General features: G+C 38.2%; 1 protein-coding gene across 11 annotated transcripts in view; it reads right to left on the bottom strand.

Moving 5' to 3' along the window:
* Positions 1-404: 404 nt before the first annotated feature.
* Positions 405-27,242, bottom strand: part of ncoa2 (nuclear receptor coactivator 2) — a 270,081-nt gene continuing 243,243 nt past the window's right edge. For 8 of the 11 annotated variants that reach the window (XM_080194101.1, XM_080194100.1, XM_080194106.1 and 5 more), the window contains 6 exons: positions 26,537-26,833; positions 25,249-25,338; positions 23,521-23,953; positions 17,850-18,027; positions 15,950-16,148; positions 405-3,623 (listed from right to left, as the gene is read on the bottom strand). In XM_080194101.1, coding sequence (XP_080050227.1) covers positions 3,612-3,623; positions 15,950-16,148; positions 17,850-18,027; positions 23,521-23,953; positions 25,249-25,338; positions 26,537-26,833 — 1,209 coding nt within the window. In that variant the 3' untranslated portion in view covers positions 405-3,611. The remainder of the gene's footprint in view (positions 3,624-15,949; positions 16,149-17,849; positions 18,028-23,520; positions 23,954-25,248; positions 25,339-26,536; positions 26,834-27,242) is intronic. The other 3 variants (XM_080194109.1, XM_080194110.1, XM_080194111.1) reach the window with 1 other exon arrangement.

The following is a 27,242-nucleotide window of genomic DNA, read 5'->3' as shown; positions in this document are numbered from 1 at the left end:
CAAAAGCCATCCTGTCTTAATTTACAAAATACTGTACCATATGAAAATATTATGGCTGTTTGTATTATGTTATTTGTGATGACATCTGGTCCTAGACCTGCAGCATTTTGCATCTGGAAACTGCCAATGGATTTAGGAAATTGTAATGAAGTACTGGGTTTCTGTAGCTTACAAAAAAGTCTTTACTCTCTGATCCCACAGCATTGTAAGGCTATCATGAACAATAAACTATTTAGAACATTAACTTGAACAGCCCATGCCTTATTTTGTTATGGCTCACAACATTAGCATTACTATCCCACGAATGCTTATGCAAATAAACTCAACCAAACATACCAGTAGCACAGTCATGAGTGTAAAGATGAGTTCCATTCGTTAGAAAAAGCTTACACACACAGCTGTGTGTGTAACGTACCAATGTGGCATTGAAAATGATCTCGACTAATATACATAGGACTGTGGTGAAGTTAATCTACTCTGTAGAATTTCACTGTAATCTGATCAATTTAATTGTTTTAACTCCTCTGCCCAAATTAAATTGGTGATATTAAATTTTTGGTTTATTGTGCCAGTAAACTTCATAATCTCTCTAAATCAACATTTCACATTGGTTACAAAATAAATGCAGAATAGGGAGAAACAAACATACTTACCCAGATAGATACTTAATGGAAAGTAATCAAAATCCTAAATTTTGAACATATTGATGTAGGTCATTAGAATGGCCAGCTTAAATTGGATTTATTCAACATTCCAAATTAGAATAAAAATCATGCTACCAGGTATAAGAAGCTCTTATAGGCAATTCCTGCCTTTGCTGTCTGTGACGTTATGGGTATATCCTGGCGAGACGCTATCACAAGTGGCAGTCCTCTCAAAAGGCAGAGCTCCCAAGTTTGTTAGCACTCAAACAAAGATGGCTTCATTGTCTCACAGACATTTGCATACCCAAGGACTTTCTGTATAGTGAGGTAACAGGATCCAGATGAGTTGTAGGATGCCCAAAGCTTTACTTTAAGGATGTTTGCAAACCGACACAAAGGCCCTAGACAGCAATTATCGCATTGGGAGTTACTAGCCGATGTCAGAGGAAAATTGAGTCACTTCCTGTCAGCTGGCATACAGCTCCGTGATGGCCAGCGCCTATAGCGGCTTGGCAACACCTCTCAACCCTGAAAACAACCCACAATAACACTTAATAGCTTCATCGGTGGCACTTGTAGCAGAAACTGCCTCTCGAAGAATGGCCTCTAGTTATCAGCAAAGGTGCAGCATGTGAAGATCGCCCGTCTCAGATGGATTGTTTGTTGCATGGTTCATCATTTTTCGTAGATAGAAAGATGCTGACGGGGGACCAGAAATATTATAAATCAAGCTTAACATATTATTGGCTCTATGTGCATGAAGGGATTTGGATCACTTGATGTGGATCTGGTCAAACAATAATTAATTTTCATGTTATGTAACCCAAAATTTGCAGACATCAAGACAACAGTTCTTTGCAGTTTGATACCATTATTGGAGGTCAAACTAATTGATCAAGGGTAGTTATTTAAAAGCATTATGAAATTTAAAGAGAGAGGTTGTAATACTTTTTTAGATTAATGTATTTTATCATTAAAAGATTGTGAATCAGCAATTAATTCTGTTAGCTTTTCTCTACATGATGCCACCTCTAAGCAAAAATGAATTTGTCTCATTTCTCTAAAAGTGTCACAATTTCTGCACTATGTGTTAGTTGGCAGTGAGCCAGTAATCTTTCTGCATCTTCATGCGAATAGAGCCATTATACAATATTTTCTCCAAGCGAACAGAAGTAGCACATGCTAGCTGTATAAAAACTATACGAAAATATGTAAGCAATATACTACAAAGAGAAAGGAGGGAGACAGGAAATAACTTTTAGCTTTGCTTCTGTTATTTTGTCTTGACAAAATTATTTCAAAGTGCTTTTGATGGAGAGAGACCTGGCAGCTTTCAGTGATGCACCTGAACTTCAGATCACAGCTCAGTTTGGTTTGCAGGATCATGTTAGAGAATCACATGCTGTAGTGGACAGAGAAGAGACCAGTGACTGCTGCAAGGGAACCTGGTTCACAAGGAACCAGTCGATTCTCTGAGAAGAGTCACCTCCTGCTGCTTGGCACTGAAACAGAGCACAGTCTGAGGGAGATCAGTAACTGTTCTGAGAAAAGTGAAAGGAAAGGGGAGAGAATGAAGTGGGATAATGGAAAAATCAGTCCTTGATTCAAAAGATGCCAGTTATATTTTGCAAGTAGAGACCAACTATGACTATAGAAATAGGAATGTGGACCAGATGAAAGACAGAACAGTTTTTGGTGCCTCTGCAATGAGGGAAGTGGCAATGAGCTCCTGGCTGAGACAAAATCAATTGCTTTTGTTGGTGACATTGCTGCTACTAGGATGGTGGGATGTGGGAATTTTCCTGAGGCTGAGGGTAAACTGCTCCTGTCTTTTGTTATGTGGGTAGTGCCATGAGTCACTAGCTCAGAAGAAACCAGCTGCTCCTGTGGTAGCTGGTGTGGAAACTTGACCTGGGAGGCCACTCGTACGTGTATCTCAAAAGGGGAAGTGGAGAAGAGCCACAATTCAGACATGAATTACCGACAAGATCATAACCACTGTAAGAATCAGAAACCATTTCCATCTGCTTATGCAACAGGTCAGAGTTTGTTGGTGCTTTGATTTTTTTTCTATCAACTTGTAACAGTAGCTGTAGGACAAGTGATTTTTGTGTAATTGGTGGGCATCTACAGAGTTGAGAACGTTTAACAGGTAGTCTTGGTCTGTGGAGCCAGAAGCATTCTACTTGTTAACTGTTGTATTTAAAAATGATGACCAAAAAAAAAAATCATACACCCTGGATGTTAAGTCATGACTCCACAGAGCAGAACCCCAGTATAAAAAGATAATACATTAACTCTTTTGCTGACATCAACTAATAAACTACCTGAAGTCTATTCCCATTTGGTTTTATCAAAAACATAAAAACAAATTTCAAATTTCATCGAGATACTTTCCAAACCAAAATCTGTTACTCTTACAGCATTCACTCAATTTATCTGCAAGTTCTTGTTTCTTTTACACACAGCAAAACCTTTCAAAAAGAGGCTTCATTTCTAAATACTGCTGGAGGAAAACATGGCTGAAAGCCTGCACACTGGATTAAATAGCAGAAAAGTCAGCAACCACCAAGGATCAAAATCAAAAGAGCAAAGATATGCTCAGTCTGCAAAACGACGATAGAAATACATTCATCGGACAAGGTTCGACGCCGATGTCAATCTGTTGTGAGGACAGACTTAAGTCACACTTATGGTGAATGCAATTAATGGGCAAAGCAGCTTCAGTAGGCAAGTACGTTGCTACTAAGGAGCCTGTCACTCTGTTAGCAACTCTTGTAACAAACAACTTCTCCAAGCCTGGCTGAGGGTTCAATTGGCTGCTGTACTTTTCTTGGCTTGATCTGGTGGAGTTTGTTTGTTGGTTATAATTGTTACCACCCTAAATGTTGACCTTGCACTGTACATCAGCAAACACATGGATCTTCTGGACCTTGTTGAAAACAGGAGGAATAACAATCCTGAGGGTCAGCAATACTTCTGCAGAGTGAAAAATAATACAAAATATGTATTTAGTTAACAAAAACATACATAATGCAACATGGTAAATTTAAAACTTATGTGATTTTAATAATAAACACTTCCTTTCTCATTCTTTACCCTCTACATTTCACAGACATACTGGTTTCAAGTGGTGTTTTTTTAGAAATGACTAACGTACTTCAGAATGAACTGATCATCCCGGATTCTGGTGCAACAAGTTTAAAAATCAGAACATCCAAAATGAACATGTGCTCTCATCCAGATTTGGAAAGTTTTACTGATTTTGCTTCTAATTTCCACTTCTCACCTCTACATTGTCCATCTCCGACACTTCCTTTCTCACTTGATCTCTACATTTCCAGCAATAGATTGACCACCAATATTTATTACAAACCCATTCCATCCAGTTTCTTTGCCTCTGTCATATCTATTCCAATAATGCCATCTTTGAAAATGGCACTTCTGACACATCTGCCTTTTTCCTTTGAGGTTTTGCCGCTTACTGATGTTGACAAGATACTCACCCAGATTCAACCCATTTTCTGCACCTCTGCTCTCACCCCTTCTCCCTTCCACCCAAGATAGGGTCTCCGGCCTCCACATTCAAAGGATCACCTTCCACCATTTCTGCCAAAGTATACTTTCCCCTCACTCCTGGTCTGTGTGGGTTTCTTCTGGGTGTTCCAGAGGGATTGCTCCCTCCGTGACACCCTGGTCCACTCTTCCACCATTCCAACTCCTCAACCCCCTTTGTTTCATAATACATGAATCACTTATAAGATGTTGTCAATATTTTTAACCTTCCACAATCCCTGCCTATTGAACTAGCTTTGTAGTATAGAAAAATTCCAATTCCAAAAAGTGAGGGCTAGCAGCAGTAGCACAGAAATCAATACAAAAGTACTGCACACAATGTTACACAGTGTAAATGTATTTTAAAACTATTGCCTTTTAATGAGTTTTTAGAACACAAGAATGGGTTGAGATTTTGCTTAACTAATGGTGAATAATAAAAACAATCTATTGTCTGTACTAATGGAAACACGCTCAATTATTTATTGCAGCTGGTTATTATTCACTTGTAGTAAATCTTTCCTCGAAGTAACAAAAAACACATTCACATCGGCAACAACTATCAAAAACTAACTTTAGTGCTAAATACTTAATGTTATTTGCTGTGTAAGAGCTGGGAGAAGTTACTTATAGAGGAGCAATAAACAGACAGCGCAATAAAATTATGCCACTTTAACCATATTACAATCATCTACAAAATTCAACTTATCCAATGCTACTTTCGATAACATCCTTCTGGAACAAGATCGTCATTTCAAAGGTCCAAAGATGAGATTTTTCTTTACTCAAATCCATCCAGTATCATACTCTCAATCTAAAAGAATTTTTAAAAATGGCTCGCATTCATACAACATCGTTCATGATCATTCGCTCTCTCAAAAGGCTTTAAGAGCCTAGAAGCCCTACAGTACAGGAGATGGTAATTCGGCCCATCAAATCTGCATCGACTCTCACACAGGCTTACCCTGTAACCCCACATATTTACCCCTCTAATCCCTCTAACCTACATGTCTTGAAACATTAAGGGAAATTTGGCATGACCTGCACATCTTTGGATGTGGGAGAAAACAGAGCACCCGGAGGAAACCCACACAGACACAAGGAGAACCTGCAAACTCTGCACAGGCAGACACCCGAGGCTGGAATTGAACCCAGGTCCCTGGTGCTGCGAGGCAGCAATGCTAACCACTAACCAATGAAATACTTTTGAAGCGTGGTCACTTTTGTAATGCAGGAAATCTGGCAGCTAATTTGTACAGAAGCTCCCACAAAGAGCAATGTAATAGCGATTAAATAATCTGTTTTTCTGATGGTGACTGAGGAAACAATATTGGCCATCTTTTCCCAAAAAATACCCGAGATGCCAGGTAATTAGAACTACAGAAATGTTAAGACACAGAAAGAGGCCATTGAGCCCATTGTGGTTGTGCTGGACAAAAAAGAAAGGAAACTAACTGTTCATTTTAATCTGGCTTTCTAGCACCTGGTCCCCTCACCTTTCAGTTTATAATACTTCAGGTGCAGATGCAGGTACTTTGTAATTAAATTGAATGTTTCAGCTTCAACCAACAACTCAGGCAGTGAATTCCAGTCACACAGCATCTGCTTGGTGAAAAGGTTTTCTTCATGTCCCCTCTAATCCTTCTATCAATCACCTTAAATCTATACCCCTTGATAATTGACCTTGTCACTAAGGGAAATAAGTAATTCCTGTCCACCCTATCTAGATCCCTCATAAATTTGTTTACTTCAATTAGGTCATCCCTCAGCTTCCTCTATTCGAAGGAAAACAACCCTAGCCTATCCAATCTTTCCTCATAGCTGCAATTTTCAAGCGCTGGCAACATTCTTGTTAATTTCCACTGTACTCTCTGTGTAGCAACTGACCACCTTCCCCTGTGTCACATGGGACTGACTTTTCTGACCCGTCTGCCATGTGGATTTATCTTCTATCTGTAAACCCTGTGTTGGGAGTATTTGTGCCTAAACTATGGCATCGTAGGAAAAACAATGTGGCATTTTTGTTCGTGAAAGAGTGATCAGGTTATCCGAATATTACAGAGAAGGCGATTGATTTTTTTGTGAACCAGCTAATGAAACTGAAGATAGTAGCTCAGGGAAAGTATTTCCTAACAGAGAAAATAAAGACATACGATTCTGTAAGAAAACATTCTTTGTTGTACAAGAATAAGAGGGTTTTCTAATTGAGATTGATGTTAGCTCTGTAGGCAGTTCAGATCAAATGGACATGTGAAGTAATTTAACATAGAAAAAAAAGCACAAGAATACATTAAAAATACACTGAATAAGTTTAGATCAAGAATTGCTTAGAAATATGTATTTTAGCAGGGTTAATGCAGTGACATGTTCAATAACATCGATTTTTAAAATGGTACAAGTGATTGGGCATCTGGAAGGAGAATTAGAGCTTAGATTTGAAATTATATTAGTGACATTAAGCATGGCTTGGTTAATTGAATATAAATTGTATCTTTACCCTGAATGTATTCATTATTAATATTATATTGTATTATTTTAGTTTAAAAAGGTCATGTTTTTCTTGAGTACCATTTGTGACAGACGCAAAAATCTGAATCTAGTCAGAATCAGGATTGAGAGCAAGGCACCAGTTAACCTCAATATCTGAATCAAAATACTAATTCGCAAGTTATCTAAATAACTAACATAGTTTAATCTTTCCTTCCATAAAGTAAAGACTTCACATGGTTCACATCTTGATAAACATGCAGTGAAATAGCAGTGTCCTTCCAGCTCTGGCACCTGGCATCAATTCCAGTTTGGACCGATGAAATAACTATCATTTTTCTTTGATGGCTCCAAGAGTCTTAAAATAAAGGAGAGGACCATTGAAACTCAGTTCTTCTTGGGTAGTTTTAAAGTCACTCCCATTGACCAGAAATGTTCTGAAAAACGAGTTCCCAGCCCATAGCATAAATTGGCTCTTTCAGATAGAGCACAAGGATAGCAAGTATGGCAACTAACGAAGTCCTTGCTGGTTGGAATTGAAGTCCACCATTAAAGTGAAAGTAGAGCAAGTGTTACTCGATCTTGCTGCACTATAGCTAATCTGATACCCAAACTTACTGCAAAAAAGTTCCATTACTCAACACTGGTGTCACCTTTCAGTACCACATATTTCCTCTCCTCCCACCCCCCCACCTCTCCTGAAAACATTGTCTCTTTTACATATAGTTCCACAGATTCCATCTCTCTCAAATAATCGTTTTTCATATTTGAGCTTAGATACTGAATGCTGGCAGGTAATTCAATTGTGGAAGCCAACATCATGAATAATTGATATTATTTTTACATAATACATGCAATTAATGAATGAAAATATTATTGCCTCAAGGCTGTCTCGAGCTCCTTTGAATTCAAAATAACTACTTATCTGATCCTCAAAATTAAACATTCCTTCTGCGATACTGTAATGGAATCAGATTATTTGCAATATTGTGCACAGCGTAGAATGACAATTTGCTCAGGCTCAAAATTTTAAGTCTTCTGCATTTTCGATAGAATACTTCAATTATTCCACTGGAAAGAAAGGCAAACCTCATATACAATCCCTCTCAGAAAACTGTGCACTATAGAGAGTCAGGAGATTCCTTCCCTGCACTACCTCCATCCATACCGTCCCCCCATTTGTTATAAGAAAAGCCTTGCTCTGATCTGAATTTTTTGACACCTCCAAAAAAAAATCAAGTGCATTATGCAATAGAAAAATAATAAAGGATTCAAGCTCTGCCAAGTCAGAGCTTGATACAGGTCTTACAAATTTAAATTTTATCATCATTGTTCTGAGGACATACATCTTCCAGTCAGGTTGGAACATGGTACTGCCAAGTTTGATCTGGGAGTTGTTAGCGCAGGTGTTAGCAAAGGCATGCTAGTTGTTCCAATGGATTTCCCTCTACATGTGGGCCCAAGAAGAGGCACGTAGAGTGAGTTTAATTTTGATTAGTAGGTTTCTTCATAAAGTATTGTTTCCAAATGAAACAAACATTAATGAAAATGTTTTTAATTCAATGTGTATTAAAGCCTCATATCCTGCACACATCAACTATGGATTACCTTCACTGGAAGAAACAATGCACAGCAGATAAAACATTGACATTGAGACACCCAGAGATCACAATTCATGCAGGCTACTGGTTCTTGATGTTAAGAGAAAGCCAAGCGAATTAACTGTTCTGAGGGACACTAAATGTTATGCAGGGCCCACAAATTCATACTGCTTTCTCCCAATCTTTAATCAATGGTTCTCTAAGCCTGTTTGATCCTCTATCTAGATAAGAGCAAATAATAATTCTGTGATAGTCCATATCTCAAAGTTCCTTTGCCATGAGGAAACAGGCTTCAACAATCTTGTACTTCTTTTTTTATACACGGAAGATGGGCATCACTGGCTGGCCAGCATTTATTGCCCATCCCAAATTCTCCTTGGATTGAGTGGCTTGCTAGGCCATTTCATAGGCAGTTGAGAGTCAAGTACATTGTTGTGGCCCTGGAGCCAAACCAGATAAGGATGGCAGATTTTGTTCCCTAAAAGGACATTAGCAAACCAGATGGGTTTTTCTGACAATTGACAATGGTTTCACAGTCACGAGTAGATTCTTAATTCCAGATTTTGTTTTTATTGAATTCACATTCCACCATCTGTCATGGTGGGATTCAAACCCAGGTCCCCAAAACATTAGCTGAGTTTCTGGATTAAAAGTCAAGCAATAATAGCCATTGACCTCCCCCTTGACCTTTACAATTAAAAAACACACAACCAGAAGGCATCATACTCAAGCAGAAAGAAATCTCCACTGGGAAATGATTCTGCGGTGTTTATTTGCATTTTTCTGAAACTCAGGAGCTTACAGTGCCTTTCCCCCCAGAACTCAAACCATTTGGAAACAGATTTTTTTGATGACAGAAGTTTTTAGGAAAAGCTAAATGTGATCTGAAACTACACTTGATAGGGCATGGACTGCTCAGAATGTGATTTTAAAAATCAGAATCCTAAAGGTCTGTTTGCAGAAAGATGACAGAAATGGCATGTAGACTTTGGATTAATGGAAGATGAATCCATATTTTAAGGGATTCCTTTTAGATAATTCAGTGTTGTATATGATACATTTTTACAAACAACATGATGTATTTCATAAATTGGTTTGATATACCAACAACAAGAATGTCTAGATGAGTGCAAGATGAAAAATTTTGACAAAAAAGTCTCTTTTCAGCAATACTCTGTCCTACCGAATATAGCAAGTTGCTTAAAGGACTATAAATGATGTGATCATCAAGATGGCTCAATCTACACTCTGCTACTTCAGCACACTAGATGATGACATGGATTAGGGCTGAAAATTAATTGTGGAGTTGTAAAACTAATTAGTTGTGCACTCCAGCCACATCACTTAATAGAATACACACCTAAACCATTCATCCACTTCATAATAAACTCAAAGTGCTCGCTAGAGATCTTACAGCAATATATTAATTACAGTTGGGTCATCATGTCACTGTGTAAAGACGCATCCAAAGTTTACAACAAATCAGAATATTCAGGCATAATAGAAATGTGTCACCTCCTTAATGTTCATGTTTCTGCAAACCCTACACGGATAAGCTCAGCAGAATATAGATAAACAATACTGACATAAATTCTTTTGTGAAACTGCAGGTATTGTAATGTGCAAGGGCTATTGACTGAGTAAGTTACATTGAGCTTTTATTATGGAATATTGAGTGTTAATGGTATTTTCAGGTTCCAACTCCATGATTTTGCACAATGTTTTTTATAGTGAAGGATGAAAGTATTGCTATGTTGCTGTTTTTTTTAATTCTTTGTGGGCATCACTGGTAATCATGATGTGGAGATGCCAGTGTTGGACTGGGGTGGGCACAGTAAAAAGTCTCACAACACAAGGATAAAGTCCAACAGGTTTATTTGGCACTAGCTTTCAGAGTCTCAGACTCCTTTATCAGGTGAGTGAAGGCTTGTGTTCACAAACAGGTCATATACAGACTCAAACTCAACTTACAAGATAATGATTGGAAGTCTTTACAGGTAATCAATTCTTAAAGGTACAGACAATGTGAATGGAGAGAGGGCCAAACACGTTGAAGAGATGTGTATTACTGATATGTGTATCCCTGTTAATGCCAGCACTGGTTTCCCATCCCTAATTGTCCTGGAACTGAGTAGCTTTCTAAGTTTAAAGCTTATTTATTAGTATCGCAAGTAAGCTTACATTAACACTGCAATGAAGTTATTGTGAAAATCCCCTAGTCGCCACACTCTGATGCCTGTTCGGGTACACTGAGGGAGAATTTAGCATGGCCAATGCTAACCAGCATATCTTTCAGACTGTGGGAGGAAACAGGAGCATCTGGAAGAAATCCACACAGACACAGGGAGAACACACAGACAGTAACCCAAGCTGGGAATCGAACCAAGGTTCCTGGTGCTGTGAGGCAGCAGTGCTAACCACTGTGCCACCATGAGGCCATTTCAGAGTTGACCATATTGCTGTGCGTCAGGAGTCACATGTAGTCCAGAATGGATGAGAATGGCAGATTTCCTTCCCTAAAGGACATTAATGAACCAGATTTTTTTTTTTAATGACAATCAATGATACTTTTATGGTCACAATTACTAAAACTAGATTTATATTCCAGATTTATTAATTGAATTTGAATTCCACTAACTGCTGCGGTGGTATTTGAACCCATGACCCAGGACATTAGCCTGGGCCTCTGAATTACTAGCCCAGTAACATTATCATCGCGACACAATCTCCCCATATATGTTTCAGGTTATTATTGGAAATGAAGAATAGTTAAAAAAATGTAGGATAAATGGAAGACAAATAAAGATATTCAAGATTTAGTCGAAAACATGAGACTTTATATTGAAGAAATTTATATAAATCTGCAGAGGTTTAGGAAGAGGATGGGAGTTAAAACAAATTAATATGTTACGTATATAGTTCACACTACTCACAGTGTGAATTATATGTACAGCTACTACTATACTACTTCTCCTAATCACTTCCTGCTTTGTATGCTGTTGGCTTGCTCGTCTGATATCCCATTTTTGATGAACTGCAATTTCCATCAGCTAAACATTAGGATGACTGAAGCCACCATCTTCACAGAAACAGTCACTTACCCCAGGCCGAACCAAGCTGCCTGGAACCTTGGGGTGTCCTGAAAACTAACCTCAACTTACCCATTCTACTGTGACAGAAGTCAGATTGAGCTGCACATAACACAGCATGTGTTGTGCCAGCCTTACTGGCATCACAAATTTGATGACCTGAATGGACTTTTTTGGTGGGAAAAGAACAAAGGTTGTACTCAGGGCAGCTGCAACCACCTGTATTCTCATGGTGCAACAAATTCCAACCTTTATTTCAAGTTGGGCATGGAGCAGGTACAGGGGTAAACTTTCAAAGATACAACATTAATAGTCCCCTTAAGACTGAGGGTCATCAATCAGAGGCTGACTTGGTCCATCCCAAGTAATTGTTGACTAAAAGCAAGATTGTAACTGTTCCCATGTGTCTAATCTCTATTTCTTAATATTCCACCACCTTTGTGGCAGGTTAGTTATTCAAGCCATAATAATAAACATAGATTCTTAGTTCCACATTTAAATTTAAAGAGGGTTAAATGAGACTTTAATAGTGAGTCCATAAGTGGTGTAATGGAGGTGAAATTTATCTTAACTGGACTGTATGTATTCATTCTTTTTTTCACATATTTTCCTCACATATTTTGGACTCTATTGTGTCTCATCAATTTCCTTCCTGTTTCATTCTGCAAATGAAACCTGAAATCTTTAATTTTTAAATAGGAATAAGAATCCTCTTTGTGGGTTGCAACACAAGATTTTGGGTTTGCCAGTTGTGACGCAGCAAAGGCAGCTGTGGAGCTCAGGCTGAATGCTAACAGCTGCGGAGCCCCTTTAAATTCTTATTTTTTTTGATTGATGGACAGGACCTAATGGACATCTTTGAGACCTGTTTGCTGTGCAAAAGAGACACAGAAAGGCAGGTGTTTAATCTTTTAAAAAGACATGTCGTTTAAACAACTACATTCACTGCTCAGGAGCTAAACAACCCACCTACACTTATTTAGGAGTCACTTGCAGCTTCTCACATGCTGACGCAGCCCTCCTGTCCTCCCTATCCCACACACCCTGGCCCACATGACACTGAGGAATTAATATGGGATCACAGCAGGAAAAATATGCTTAGGAAGCACTGCTTAGAAATACTGGAGCACTGTTTATAGGTACTGTGTACCAAAAATCAAAATTTTCAAACACTAGCATCTGAGAGCTTGTGGAGCATAAATTTCACCAAAAAAGCTGACAGCATCTATTCCACAACAGTAAAGGCAGGGAAACATGATTCCGGTGGTGCTCAGTGTATCTGAATATTCATCTAATCAAACCTGAGAGAAGAAACAATATCCCTGGACTGACTTGTCATTAGCAAATTTGTCAGCTGCCATGAAAAGAAATTCTGATTAACAAGCAGTAGGCAGAACTAATGGTGTAGGAGTTTGATTTTTTTCACCAATGACCAGCCTAATGGCCTACATTTAAACATCGGGCGCCTAATGTACTACTTTCAGACATGTTCGCTGATCTGAAAAGGATCTTGATACAAAGAAAAAGTGAATCAGGTTGGAAAAGACAATAAGAATGTTTTTCCTCACGTGTTTATAAAACCATTATTACGTAACTGATCCAGTAAACATCAAGTATTTTTTCTCTTCCGACTCAAGGGAAAATGGGATGGAAATTGTATAAAGCTTATGACTATTTGCGTTGGCATCTATTTCCTTAGTATTGATTGCATTAATGTTCCAGAAGGTTACCCTGATGACCTTATTTTAAATTCAGTAGGGCTTGCGGAAGTGCAACTGGTTATGCTGACTAACTTGAAAAGTACAAAAGCTTTTGTTTCTTTGTTGAAACCATGCCTGCAAAAAGCAATGTACAAATTTCTTCCAACAGAAGCCCATTAACATCCTGCTCTACGTGGGAAATCATGACCATGGACTAGAATTGTAAAGCTTGAGCTCTAGCAACTGGAGACACTTCCTGTGCTCATGGCTAGCCAGGATGGGGTGTTGGTACAACATGGACAGTTTACATCTGAACAAAGCTGAGACCATTGTTCTTGCCGAGAAGTCAATTAATATTGTTGGTGAAGGTTTAAAGGACTTTGGCAAAGAAAAGCAACCAGAAAATAGCAGCAGTGAGCAGTAAAATTAGAAATATCCCACAAATCACAGGGACCTGATTGAGGAAAGTAGCACATGTACTGAAGGAAGCATTAAATCTGCATATACACAATATCCAGAGCACAACTAAGATGGTTCGGCAGGCACAAATTGCTGGATGGAATTATGACAGTTACATTAACTGAGACATGGCTCAAACAAGACCTGCAATGGAAAAAGGTGCAAATATCAGCAGCAAGGTTCAATTAACAAACAGAATGATGATGGAAAGTGAAGGAATGAAATGAGAAAGTTAATGGAGGAAGCTAAAGGCAGAGAAAGGGAGGAGAAAAGATTAGTATGCAATACTAAAACAAACGCTAAAACATTTTATGAATATGCAAGGCAAAAGTTTAGGCATATGCCAGTTTTGGGGTGTCGGACAATCGATTTGTAATAAGCTTCTTCCTGCAGAGAGAGACAGTATGCAAATTTTGTGCTGTCTCCTCATTTGAATGATTTTGTCGTGTTGCCCAATGTGACCAAGGGTCTGACAATGTGGGAAACTAACAAACGTTCCAGCTAGCCTCCAGTTCATACAGGCACTCTGTCCCTCAGAGGGAAGCTGCATTCAATTGCAGGAGGCTGATGCTGACTGTCACTGCTATAGTTGTAAAAGAAGCAAATGGAGCACCTGGGCAGAGAGAGGACTGTGGTTTGTGGCTGCATTGCTGGAAGTTAAAGGCACAGTTGTTGACAGTAATCACAGACATAATGTAAGCAATGCTACCAAATGGCAATATTAACTCAAGGGGCCGAATGGCTCATTTCTGCTCCTAATATGCAAGTCATTCTGTATGAGTGTGATGAGCTGGGTTAGATGACCTTTGACATCCAGAACTATCTTGCCAACAGAGGGTGGAATCGAGCTGGAGTTCTGTTTATTTTGTTCCAAATGGAAGTTTACTGTGAGTGAGCTTTGTGAGGTGAAATTTCCAGTACAGGAGTGGATAATGGACTGTGAATCAGTAACCTGTTTTACACTGAACATGATTCTCGGGAGTCTTTTCTATTGACTCCAATCCTGTTCTTTTATTTACTTCTCTAATAGCTTACTCTAACTTGATGCTTTAATGAGATCTTTGGAGGTATTGAAATATGATAAAGTTGCAGTGTGTGGTAGATATTGAAAATATATTGTAGTGAGGAGCAGCAAAGTCTTCAGGCTTACTGATCAAGAAAACACAGATGCAACTGTAAACCTGTCCTCTATCTATCCCACTAGTTATATCCTCAAAAGACTCCAGTAAATTTGTCAAACAGGATATTCCTTTTGGTAAAACCATGCTGATTTGTTTTAATCAAATTATGCCTAAGTGCATTGTTAATACTTCCTTTGTAATAGACTCCACCATTTTCCCAACATCTAATGTTCATCTAACTGGCTTATAGTTTTCTGTGTCTCTTCTCTCTCCTTTCTTGAAAAGTGGTGTAATATTTGCCATCTTCCAACCCAATGGGCTTGTCTCTGAATCCAAGGAATTCTGGAAAATCATAGCCAGCACATCCACCATCTCTGCAACTATCTCTTTAGAACCCTTAGGGTGTAGGTCATCAGTTTTAGTCCCTCAAGTTTCTCCAATGCTTTTTATCTGCTGATACTCACTTTACAGCCCCTAATTTATTATCTATTTCTGGTTTTCCACTTGACGACAGGCAAAATATTTGTTCAATGCCTCTGCCATTTCCTTATGAAAATGTTCCCTGTCTCTGCTTCTATAAGAAGTCTTACAATTTAAAAAATATTTCTGACAGCAGGCAGAGAGAGAATCATGCCCTCTTCTTTGTGCATTTCACTACAAACAGTTAATGTCTTAGTCCAGATCAGTACAGGCAAATTAAAAGAATAGGAACAAAGTGGACAGATAAGAATCTGGAGCTGAAGATTTATTGCTGATCCATTAAAATTCCGAGTCATAAAATTATATATCCAAATGCCAAATGTCCAGAATTTAAACATATAGAAATTTTAAACCTTTAATGCTAAGTATTGTACATATCCAGTAAAAAAAAGAATGAATTTCCATTTGGCTATTAGAAAGCAGCACAACCTCTGACAATACAATTAAATGATTTATAAAAATGTGTTAGCTGTTTTTACAACACAACATTGAAAGATGAGCCAAGAACACTGCAGCAGCAACTTGTATCTGCAAGAACAGTATCTTCTTTCAGTGAATTTTGATCGCAATAAGTAGCATTCTAGTTTAATACTTCTGGTTTTTATCCTAGACCGTAAATACTTGAAATGCTTCCCAATAGATAGTACTTCAATAAAGCATTTTCACAATAATCTTAAAATTGTCCCACCTTCAAGTCTCTAGCCTTTGGTAAGATGCATATGCTTAAATCGTAGGTATTGTTCCAAACATTTTACTGCTAATATAACATGTGTTAATTTCAATTACATTCAGAAAATACCGCTTATCTCTTACCTGTTCAGCACCCATAGAGGACAATCCTGATGTAGGCACAGAGGTCATTGAGGTCATGCTAATCTGCCCTGACATCTGATTCATGTTGCTCATACTGGCAGTATTGGTTGCCATAGAAACACTGATATTCATATTGTTGCTGTACATGCTGGTGTTTGCCTGTTGTCCAAACTGTGGTGGGGATGGCTGCGAAAACATGCTGTGTTACAAGAAAAAAAATCAACTATTAGATTAAGCACATTTCCCACAAAACATTTTATCACATGGGTCTCATCTGTCAGATATTCTGATTCTTACAATGGATAAGCATAATTATTTTGCAGGCGCATTAATTGCCACCTTTAAGCCACAATAGTTTCATTTGTATTTTCAGTGCTGAAATGTTTACATACACTTTTGCACAACTGAAACAAATTATTGCAACACACTGTTTGTTATCCATATACACAAAATCTACAGTCATCTGTATCCCGCCCCATACTAATGCTCGCTCAATAATCACTCTTGTTCTCATTCAACCACACCATTCACTGTGCCTCCATATAAAATATTTACGCTCTTTTGTACAGCATTGGTATATATTGCATTTGCTTTGCAGCTTTAACATACACATTGTTATCACAATCCAGTACAGAAGTTTTCTGAACAATGAAGATCTTATTATGATGGAACATGCAGACAAAGGTGGTATCTTTTGAGATGGATGTTAATGGAAAAGGGCAACCAGAAAAGAGCAACCAACCAAGCAAACTAAGACTGAAATTGAGAATCGGAAACCATAACTCCCAGCTAAAACTATATAAAAGGAGACAGAGTCATCAGAGCTTTGCAGAAGTTGATGAGTCCAGCAGTACAGTACAAGCAGGCTGAAAAAGGGAGGCTAGACCCAGAAGCTGGAAGAAGACAAATGTGCTGTTGTTACAGGTGTTTCTGTTATTTGAAGATAACATTGGTAGATCTAAGCCATCCAGGTTGATTATAGGAGGTGCTGCAGACATGAGCCACTTTTTGGTGATGACCACATCTGTGGAACTTGGGTTGTAAGTGCTTTTGTAGTCAGTTGGGGGATCAGGCTATATCCTAGAAGAGGAGCTGAAATTCTTTGTAAAGAAGAGAGTTTTGAAAGATTTTCTGATTGACTTTGATGACTTCTATGCTGGGTAGACGTTTAAGCCAATTCATAAAATCTGTCTCAGTTGTATCTGCTATTTAAATATGCAATTTACAGTTTATAACTGAACGTAAACTGCCTGTTAATTCATGTTTACATCATGTTGACTTGGGGTTTGAGAGTTAGGTGATTAAGAAGTCTTTGCTTTGACGGATTCTTTTATAGTAAAATTATATGTTCTAAACAGTGGAATCTTCTGGCTTTATTCTGTTAGTAAATAACTGGGATTTCAGATTCCTTCTATTTAATTGCCGATCTTTCCCAAGATTGTAATACTGCAGATACTACAAGATAACTTTATGTCTACCTTTGGACCAATTCATTTCTGGAGACCCCCTTTCCCACTATAGCAAATACAGCCTGCAGCAAAAACTACCCAAAAAGGGATACTGACTTTAACAACAGCAATTACAGAACATGTTAGATCAACATTAACGGCTGTTTTCCTTTCTGCAAGATTTAAACAACTCTTCTCCACACAGGCACATGATCTAATCCACTGCCAATCATTAAACATATTACTCTTTTTTATTTCTTCAAAAGTCAGCAAAAATGGCCAGGCTGTATTTATTGCCCATTGCAAGGTGCCCTAAATAAGGTGGTAGACCTTCTTCAAGACTGATGCAGTTACTATGGCTAGGGCCAAGATTATTCTACCCAACTCCCAAGTGTGTATATAGAATACTTTAAAGCTTAAATTCAAAGTTTATGGGAGATAATCAGAAGTACCCATTTCCATTTAGGTTTCCCTGTGGCCAGCCATTAATCTCCGAAGGTGACTGGTAAGTAGGTGTAGATTGAGACTGCGGCATCATTGGACTCTGCGTATGACTCATCCGTGGGGACAATAATGGGCTCTGGGGAGTTGTAGCCCCACCAAATCCTGTATCAGATTGTTGATTGATCCCTGTGAATAAACAAAGCAGATATAGTAACTTTGAAAAAAGCTATTATTCTGTGTACAATTATAAAAATGTACAAACAAAATAATAAATTTCAAACAATTCTCCTACCTAGATAACAATGTCCAGAGTATGAATTATTAGAAAAAAAACAAAAATCCAGTTAAATGTCAACATGGCTGACAGGATTTATTTTAAAACTTTAAGCTGCATAGCATCAATTAGTTATACATGACGTAATTTGTTTAAAATGGGTCTGTCACTGCAGTTGCATACTTTGGCTCCATTGTCCAAATGCTTACAGCCTTTTCTCCGAAGAAATGTTTGCAAGACCACTGTATAAAATTGGAAGCAGCCAAACATTAAAACACAGGCTGGCTTCTTTATTTGTGATCAGCTAACCTGTGACCACTGGATTCCAGGATTAATGATGTTTTAGTGTGATTTGTCTCTGCTAATAGCACAAGCATATTTTGATTTACCACTTGGTTCTATCGAAAGCATCAGTCTCCAGTTAATCCATCATTCACAATCACATAAAAAACCAATGTACAAGAATCTGTCTGTACAGACTGAAGGAACACAATAAAATTGTCGAGGTTTATGGAAAGATGGACAGAAACAGGAATTAACGATTTATATGGTGACATCCACAAAATGAAATCTACGTGAACTGCTGAAAAGAGGTAAGAGGAAAGTGCAACAGCAAGGTATTGTTTCTCTTGCGTCAACAAATATGCGTATTTTACTTTGGATTTACTTTGTTAGTGTCGAGTCCTAAGGTTTGGACTCGCTATGACAGTGCCATTTAAAAGTCTCCTCAAAACCCATTTTAGCAATCCAGTCTTCAGTGTCCTCGCACTACTTATCTTTCATGTACACCAAACTGTAGCATAAGACCAATTCTGCCATAATTTTAGTGACTGCTATAAAAAATTGTCACAATGCATTCACACAGAATTATGATTGTGTTTTTTTAAACTACATTTCTTAAAAGGAGCTTTTTTCTTAAGATATTCTTTCAATATACTATAACATTTCTCTCTCATGAACTTTCTATCATTTCTCCTCTTTAGTTGGCCAGTCAATGTTAAAGTCATTGTAATCAAGGCTTAGCCTGTACCCACCAAAGAACTCCCACAAGATTCCTCAATAGGAGTATGAGCTCTGGGATATATGACACAATTGGAGTCAGACTAGCTAATTCCAAAGAGGACATGATTCATGCCCGAGGCCGCCTTAATGCATAAGTTTTTCCCACATTACATGATGGATTTAGCCCATTAGACACCAGAGTATCAAAGTTACTAACTGTGTACTGAAACAATTTACTCTTAATCACAAAGTATCACATTCATTATGGTGTTGTGTTGTTGGGTCAAACTCTGGAGGGGAAAGGACAGAACCAAAACTATTTAACTTGCCTAATTCATAACGTGCATGTTCTTGGAAAATGGAAATTTCTACAATTATACGTAGCAAGCTAGAGAATTACCTTTTTAGTAATTCTACAACTGTACTACTACAAATGAAGGAATACCATTTCTTATTTCAGGTTAATTTTCTTTTAAGTTGAATTTACTTTAAGATCATTGCAATATATATTAAAGGAATTAAGAGTTGGGATAAAGCAAATTGTCCAAAAACAGCACATCAGTGCAAGATTAATAACAAAGTTTCCACATCAGCACAGCTTAGTCTCTACTCTAGAAAGTGATCAGATTAGTTTAATGTTCAGTCAAAACTTGATATGATATCCTGGATGCTGCATGAATCCCTATTCTGGTTAGAACAATTAGTAAATGGAAATCACTATCCCATTTCTAAATTATGAAAACGTGCCTCAGTGTACCAAAACCAAAAAGCACATCTAGCATTTGAAGTTCATTTTAAGCCCGAGATCCCATTTGCATTATTATTTGGATGCTGTTGTGCAATTATGATTCAGTACTCGATTCACCCAGTTTAACAAGATGCCAATATGAAATGGCTGATGAAAGACTGCTACTAAATTTATTATGGCACATTATCCACTAAAACAGGATCATTTTCGGAACCAAGCAATTCCTTTCAAGTTTTGTAAAAAACAGAATTTACTGAACAAAATGTTTTAGTAAATAAAGAAGTTTATTTACAAATTAAATCCAAGTTTTTATTTCAAATTAAATTTAACAATATTTGATAACATGCTCTCCTGGATAAGATTTTAGTCAGTCTGGATTGTAAATCTAGAATATGCTATTCAATTTCCTGTGCCACTCAATACTGAGTCGAGACCAAATGTAGTCTTCAGGTACAGAGGGATTACAGGTTAGGAATATTTGATCAAAATACTGGAAGTTAATCACTATCTGTTTTAAAGTCATATATTTTGCCCTTTTCTTTGTAACATTTTACTTATTACCCTGATATTAGGAATGCTACATATAACAGTGGTTCTTGTTCATTTGTTCCATTATAAATGCCTACATTGGAATGTATAATGGAAATTGGCTGTATAAAGCAATCTTATTCATTACACTCCCTAAAGGGATCGTCCTATAAATAATATTTTCACTGTTATTGAAAGCTTTCCATTTCCACAATAAGTCAAATGGTTATTTTTGGGCCTGTGCTAAACTCACATTAAAGCTGGATATTCTGAGCAAATACATCTAAAGGAATGTGAAGACACTTCAGTATTTATTTGCTACTGCTGAAGTCTAATCTTGTACATAAACTCTTGACACATCAGAATATTTGGATTAACAACCAATCTTCTACATTGTTTTTTTACATGTATAATAAGATTACATTCCTGTTAGCCTTGGAGTGGTCTCTAAATATTAATCAGGTCATTGGCTAGTCTTGATAACTTTACAGCAGGTGAAACTAGAACTAGGGGGCATAGCCTCAAAATAAGGGGGAGCAGATTTAGTACTGAGTTAAGGAGGAACTTCCTCACCCAAAGGGTTGTGAATCTGTTGAATTCCCTGTCCAGTGAAACAGTTGAGGTTATCTTGTTGAACAATTTTATGGCAAAGATAGATTGATTTTTGAATAGTAAAAGAATTAAGGGTTATGGTGAGTGGGCAGGTAAGTGGAGCTGAGTCCATGAAAAGATCAGCTATGATCTTATTGGATGGCAGAGCAGGCTCCAAGGGCCAGATGGCGTACTCCTGCTCCTTGTTCTTATGTCTACAATTTTTTCGTAAACAATAACAGCAAGTTATATTTGTAAGTGTTCTAAGGTGCTTCAGAAGAGCATGATAAAAGACAATGGACATGCTTTTGTGTTCTTGTGAAATTGGTATCTGCAAGACAATAAATCAATGCTACTGTATACTATATATTTGGAATATCTCCAAGACAATAAATCAATGCTACTGTATACTATATATTTGGAATATCTCCATTACACAAAAAGCTTAAAGTTGCTTAAATGTCAACTTCTTCAAGTTAGAATTTGTCAATCACTTCTTCAAAACCAAGCTTGGTGACAAACACTGATCTACAAACAGTACCACACAATTGTAACCAAAAAATTCAATGTCATCAAGTATGATTCAACAGTGCTTGAGAACTTGTAAACACAAAGTAAAATACTTTAAGATCTAGTTCAATAACCAAACCCTACCTCACATTCCAAATCTAGCTGCTGACTAAGTACTACAATATTATTTATTTGTGTAAAATTGACGTTCACATCTCTATTCCATTATATGAATGAGTTACCGCTTTAATTGCTAGTTAGTCCAGCTTCCAAACAGAATTTGTTATTGATGGAGGTAGGATTGGGAGTTCTAAAAATTCTAACACATCCAGTGTTACTTCAGAAGCTAAAAACTGCACCCTTAAAGTCTATACTTCAGAAAATATCAATTTCAACTCCTTTTGCAATCATATATGTCAAGCCGCAACAAAATATGCAGGACAAATAATAACGCAGTCCTCAGCATACCATCCAAAAACCACAGAATCCCTACAGTGTAGAAGGCCAGTAAGCCCAACAAGTCTGCACCAACTCTCTGAAAGAACATCTTACCCAGGCTCAAGGATGATAATGATGGAATGGTGACCTCTATTTATATAAATAATTAGAGATTGCATCACAGGTATGAAACTTAATCCAACCAATTCAACACTCAATACTTTGCCCCAGCACCAGCTGGCATGGAATCAGAAACTTGTTTGCAGTAATGTTTTTATTGACTTTGCAATATTCTTCTTATACTCTACAGAATGGCAAACAAGCAGTACATTTCCATTCTCTGCACAGTATCAATTAGTGGTCAGGAACAAGTACAGCAATGTTATTTATTTGGGTGAAAAGGGGCATTTGCAAGTGATGAGCTACCATTGCAATTATTAGTTAGTCCAGCTTCCAAGCAAAATCTTTTGCTGATGGCGTAGGCTTGGTCGTTATACAGCCAGGAATAATTTGTGCTCTTTATAATAACATAAGAGCAGGAGGATTCATTTGGCCCCTCAAGTCTGCTCTGCTATTCAATAAGACATGGCTTATCGGATTGTGGCCGTAACTCCATTTTCCTGCCTGCCCCATGACCCTCAACTCCTTTGTACATCAAAAATCAGTCTAACTCAGCATTCAACATATAAAAAAAAAGGTCTAACTCAGCTTTCAATATATTCACTGGCCCAGGCTGCACTGCTGTCTGCAAAAGAGAATTCTAAACACCAGTGACCCTCAGAGAATAAATTCCTTCTCAGCTCTATCTTGACCCTTTGTTTTTGAACTGTGGCTCTGAGCTCTAGATTCCTGTGAGAGGAAGTCCTCTCTGCATCTACCCTATTAGCCCCCTCAGAATCACATGTTTTAATAGAAGTTATAACATTGCTGGACATTATTCAGCCCATCATGTCTATTCAACTGATACTATCCATGCTAAACCCACTTATCCGCTGTTTCCCCAGCATACAGCACACTCCCCTTTCCATTCATCCAATTCCCTAATGATGTTACAGTCAATGTCTTGGTAGTCACTTGTCGTAAAGGTTTTCATATTCTTGTTCCCAACATCTTGCAAATAAAAATGAACTAATTAATGTGAAATTGGGACCAATAACTTGATCCTGGACCAATAATCCTTGTAAATAATTTTTGAACAAGTAAAATCAGTACAAACTAATTTCAACGTAGTTGTATACATAGAAAATTTTATCATGGTGCAGTACAATCGAGCTGTGAAATGAAGTTATTTCTGAGAGCTTTTTTCACAGGTTAAAGGCTTCATAGAAATACAGCGCTACTGAGCAGAGCAGAGTTAGGCAGTGCATGCAGGTTAGTACTGAAAGGTCACATTCACAAGAAAGGGAAGGCAGGTCAGGATAAATAAGATAAGGTAAAGAGATTACAAGCAACAGCTCCACACCCAATGCAAAGCCAAAATTGACTCGTTCAATCATTCCCAACGCACAAAAGAAAAAGAATAAAACAATTTTTATAATAAATGCTTTTGCCATTCTAAAGTTAACAGCACTCAGAGGAAAGGCAGTACCTGAACTGGGAAACTGGAAGGCATTGTGCTGCATTTGGGGACTCATTACAGGCCCAAACTGTCCTCCCACATTTCCCATCATTCCCTGGTTAGCCAGATTCATCTGGGAGCCATGCAAAGAGCTGTGAGAGAGGAGCTGTGACCCAGGATTTGGGGACACTGGGGAGAAAGGACTGGTGGAAGGTGGTGGGGAAGTAAGCCCAGTACCATAGTTTGGAGGGTATGGGAACTGTTGTGGTGATGCCTGAGGAATCCGAGGGGTGCTCATGGCACCTGCCATGGTGCCTGAGGCTGCCATGTTTGCTGAGATGTTCAAACCCTGCTGCCGCATCATCATGGTTCTCTGCTGCACTTGGTGCTGCAGCAACTGTCTTTGATGTAGATTCAAAAGCTCACGTTGTCTCTGGGCCAGCATCTGTGCATTAATAGGTCCCTGAAGAATAAATGGAAAATATATTTATAGCATTAACAGTCAAATACTCTAATAATATTAGGAACTGTTTAAACACTAAATATTAAATACTTTTCATTGAATATTTATACAGATTAATTTTGCATATCTATATATATCGTTAGCTGTACGATTCCCAAAACTAAAATACAGTTCATTATATTGACCCTAATAAGGAAGAGCACTTGCCATAACTGTCCACATCAATTTGTAAGGGAATTCTGTACACTTCTACTTTACAGGGGGTCAGTTTTGCTCAGTTGGCTGGACTGTTGGTTCATGATGTAGAGCAATGTCAATAGCATGGGTTCAATTCCCGTAATGGCAGATGTTATTCATGAATGCCCCCAACTTCTCAGCCTTGCCTCTTGCCTGAGGTGTGGTGATTGTCAGGTGAAATCACCACCAGTCACCTCAGAGGACAGCAATTTATGGTCATCTGGGGCTAGGGTGATCTTATCTTACTTCACAATGCAGTTTTTTTTCACAACTTTTTAGTTTCTAAATTTACACACAGGATTTATTCTAACAACATTCACGTTTAGTTGATTTGACTTTGCAACATGAAATTCAGCTGTGCTTTTAGCTAATCTGTCAGACTGAATTATTTGGAGGAATACATGCTAAGATCATTGCAGTCCTGACTTCTTTCAGGAAAATGCTGATGAAATAATGTTTATAATTCACTGCTCAGTCATTTTTCATTTATTAATCTGTGTTGTAAACTGTATCACTGTAAGGTCAAGTTTTGCATCAACAGCTGGCATCATTTTATTCCAACAATCATTTGAATACTGGAAGATTGGTAGAGCTTTCACAGACTTCTCACTGAAATCCACAATAATAGACACAGGTATACTTCAAAGTGGCTGTTTTAAAATGAGTGCAAAATAAAATTTTCATTTCCTCATCCGAAAATGCGAAATGTCTACTGCCAATTCATTAATTCTTTGCTCGGGGAAGCATGTTTCACCTTTAAATCTAAACAATAAGCGTTGGAAAGCTAGAAGCGAGGACAGGATCAGCTCGACAGGTCTATTGATTAATGATAATTAATGCCTTTCCCAACACGAGCCGCAGTCATTAGGGATGAGAACTCCAATTGATTTTCCTTCTCCCTACTGTAAGATGCAGAGGGCAACTGTGGTACCCAATCTCCACTTCTCTGAGATCAACTATCTCAGCCAAGGCCAGGGATCATGCCTCAAACATAAAGTTTTCTATTAAATGATAACTAATTAAGTGAGAAACATGTCACACCAGTTTCTGATACCTACCTGACCACTCATCTGTGGTGGCACACTAGCCCTTAGAGGTAGATTCATGTTGGAGACGGTGGTAAGTGGATTCATTAGTGGCTGACGATTCTAACAATTAAAAATGAAGATATTGGTTATTTGAATGAAACTTTAAAAGGAAGATATCAAGATGCAGATGGCACACAAGCACCAATTATTTCAAAGTTCTGAAACACCAGAAGTGAGATAGAAGCTGTGTTATGATGTCTTTCACGCAAAGGGAAGGAGCAAAAGAGTTAAATCAATGACACGGGCTCGAGGACAGCTAATGCATACTGTTGTTTAAAGGAGACACACATAGACCAAGTAATTACAGGCCAGTCCACCTAACTTTAGTGGTGGGAAAATCATTGCAAAGATTTTGACGGACAGGATAAATGTTCATTTAGAAATATGCAGATTAAGTGAAGAGTCAACATGGACTTTTGAAAGGAAGATCATGTGACTGATTTTTTTTGGAGGCGGTAGCAAAGGAGGGTTGATGAGGACATTGCATTTGATGTAGTTTATATGGATTTTAGCAAGGTTTTTGATACAACTGTATATCATAGTGCAATTCAATAAGACAGGAAAGGAATCTTGCCTACTTCAAACTATTCTTTTTTAAAAACACAGTCTTTTGCTGAAACGAAAGATGTTTGCTACAGGTCACACACCACAAAGGATTGTAACTTCCAACAGAGATCGCAAGAACAAGAGTTCCACTTGCAACGTTGTAGAATCTCGCACCTCACTGTAAGGCCACATTATAATCACAAAATTAGAACATTAACAGATGAGTTAGTTCCCTAGCCAGGGCAACAGCAAAGACATTAATCAAAAATGGCAGGATATGTAATCCTGCCTGAAAAGGGTGGTAGAGGCAGAAATTCACAGCATTTGAAAAATACTTGGATTTGCTAGAAAATGAGAACTGGGTGACAGCTCTCTTTTAGCTGACAAGCACACAATGGGCTGAAGAGCCTCTATCCATGCAGTACTCCTGTATGATTCTTATTAATGAATAGTAAGAAGCCTCACAACACCAGATTAAAGTCCCACGGCTTTATTTGGAATCACAAGCTGCTCCTTCATCAGGACTCGCCAAATTAACCTGGTGTTGAGAGACTTCTTACTGTGCCCACCCCAGTCCAACACCAGCATCTCCACATCATGGCCTTATTAATGAACACAGCTGGAAGGTTACCAAGACAAACATCATTCACTAAACTTTTTAAGCAGAACAAGAGGAGGAAAGATGAACTCTGAAATGCCAACCAGGAATTACCATTTGCTGTCCTTGAAGTCTTTGCTGCAGTTGAAGGCGGAGCTGATTGGGCTGGTTGGGCACCATACCAGGAGACCTCAGGCCAGGCCTTGGCTGCATTCGTAACATTGAATATCCTGGTCGCTGCCCCATTTGAGTAGCCAAAGGATGAAAGTTAGCTTCCTGCATGTTAGAGTAGTTTCCTTGCACCACTGTCGTCTGAGAACCGTATGGCTGATTATAGACTTGAGGCTTTTCTACCATCATTGTGGACTTCTGATTTGAGAACGATTCTGGCTGGTGATCCACAGTTTGGCTCTGTGAAAATAAAAGTAAAACTATCATAAAGCAAGATTGCTGAATGGTCTTTTCTCTTTAGTATTCCTAAATCCATGGCTTTGAGCACATCATGCAACAGCAAAAATGGTAGTAGTGGAAATTTGAGAGAAAATACAAAGCTGAAATTGCACTACATTAAGCCTTCCTACACTGCAACAGCAACTTCAAACATACTTCAATGGCCTTATGTAAAATCCGACTTATCTTGAAGTTCAGAGCACATGTCAGGAACTCCCAAGTCCCAACAGACCCTGGGATATTTTCACACGTGCAGATGAGGAGCAGACTGTGCATGTTGAGGATGAGGATGGGCCCAATACACCCACACAGAATGAAAAAACAGTGGATTGTGTTCCAGGGTGTACAGTGCCTTAAAAGGGAAGAGTCT

Source organism: Carcharhinus amblyrhynchos, chromosome 8, assembly GCF_965287045.1.
Source record: "Carcharhinus amblyrhynchos chromosome 8, sCarAmb.v2.hapA, whole genome shotgun sequence".
Taxonomy (NCBI): domain Eukaryota; kingdom Metazoa; phylum Chordata; class Chondrichthyes; order Carcharhiniformes; family Carcharhinidae; genus Carcharhinus; species Carcharhinus amblyrhynchos.
The sequence above is the reverse complement of the archived record's forward strand: the minus strand, read 5'-3'. Positions and strand labels throughout refer to the sequence as shown.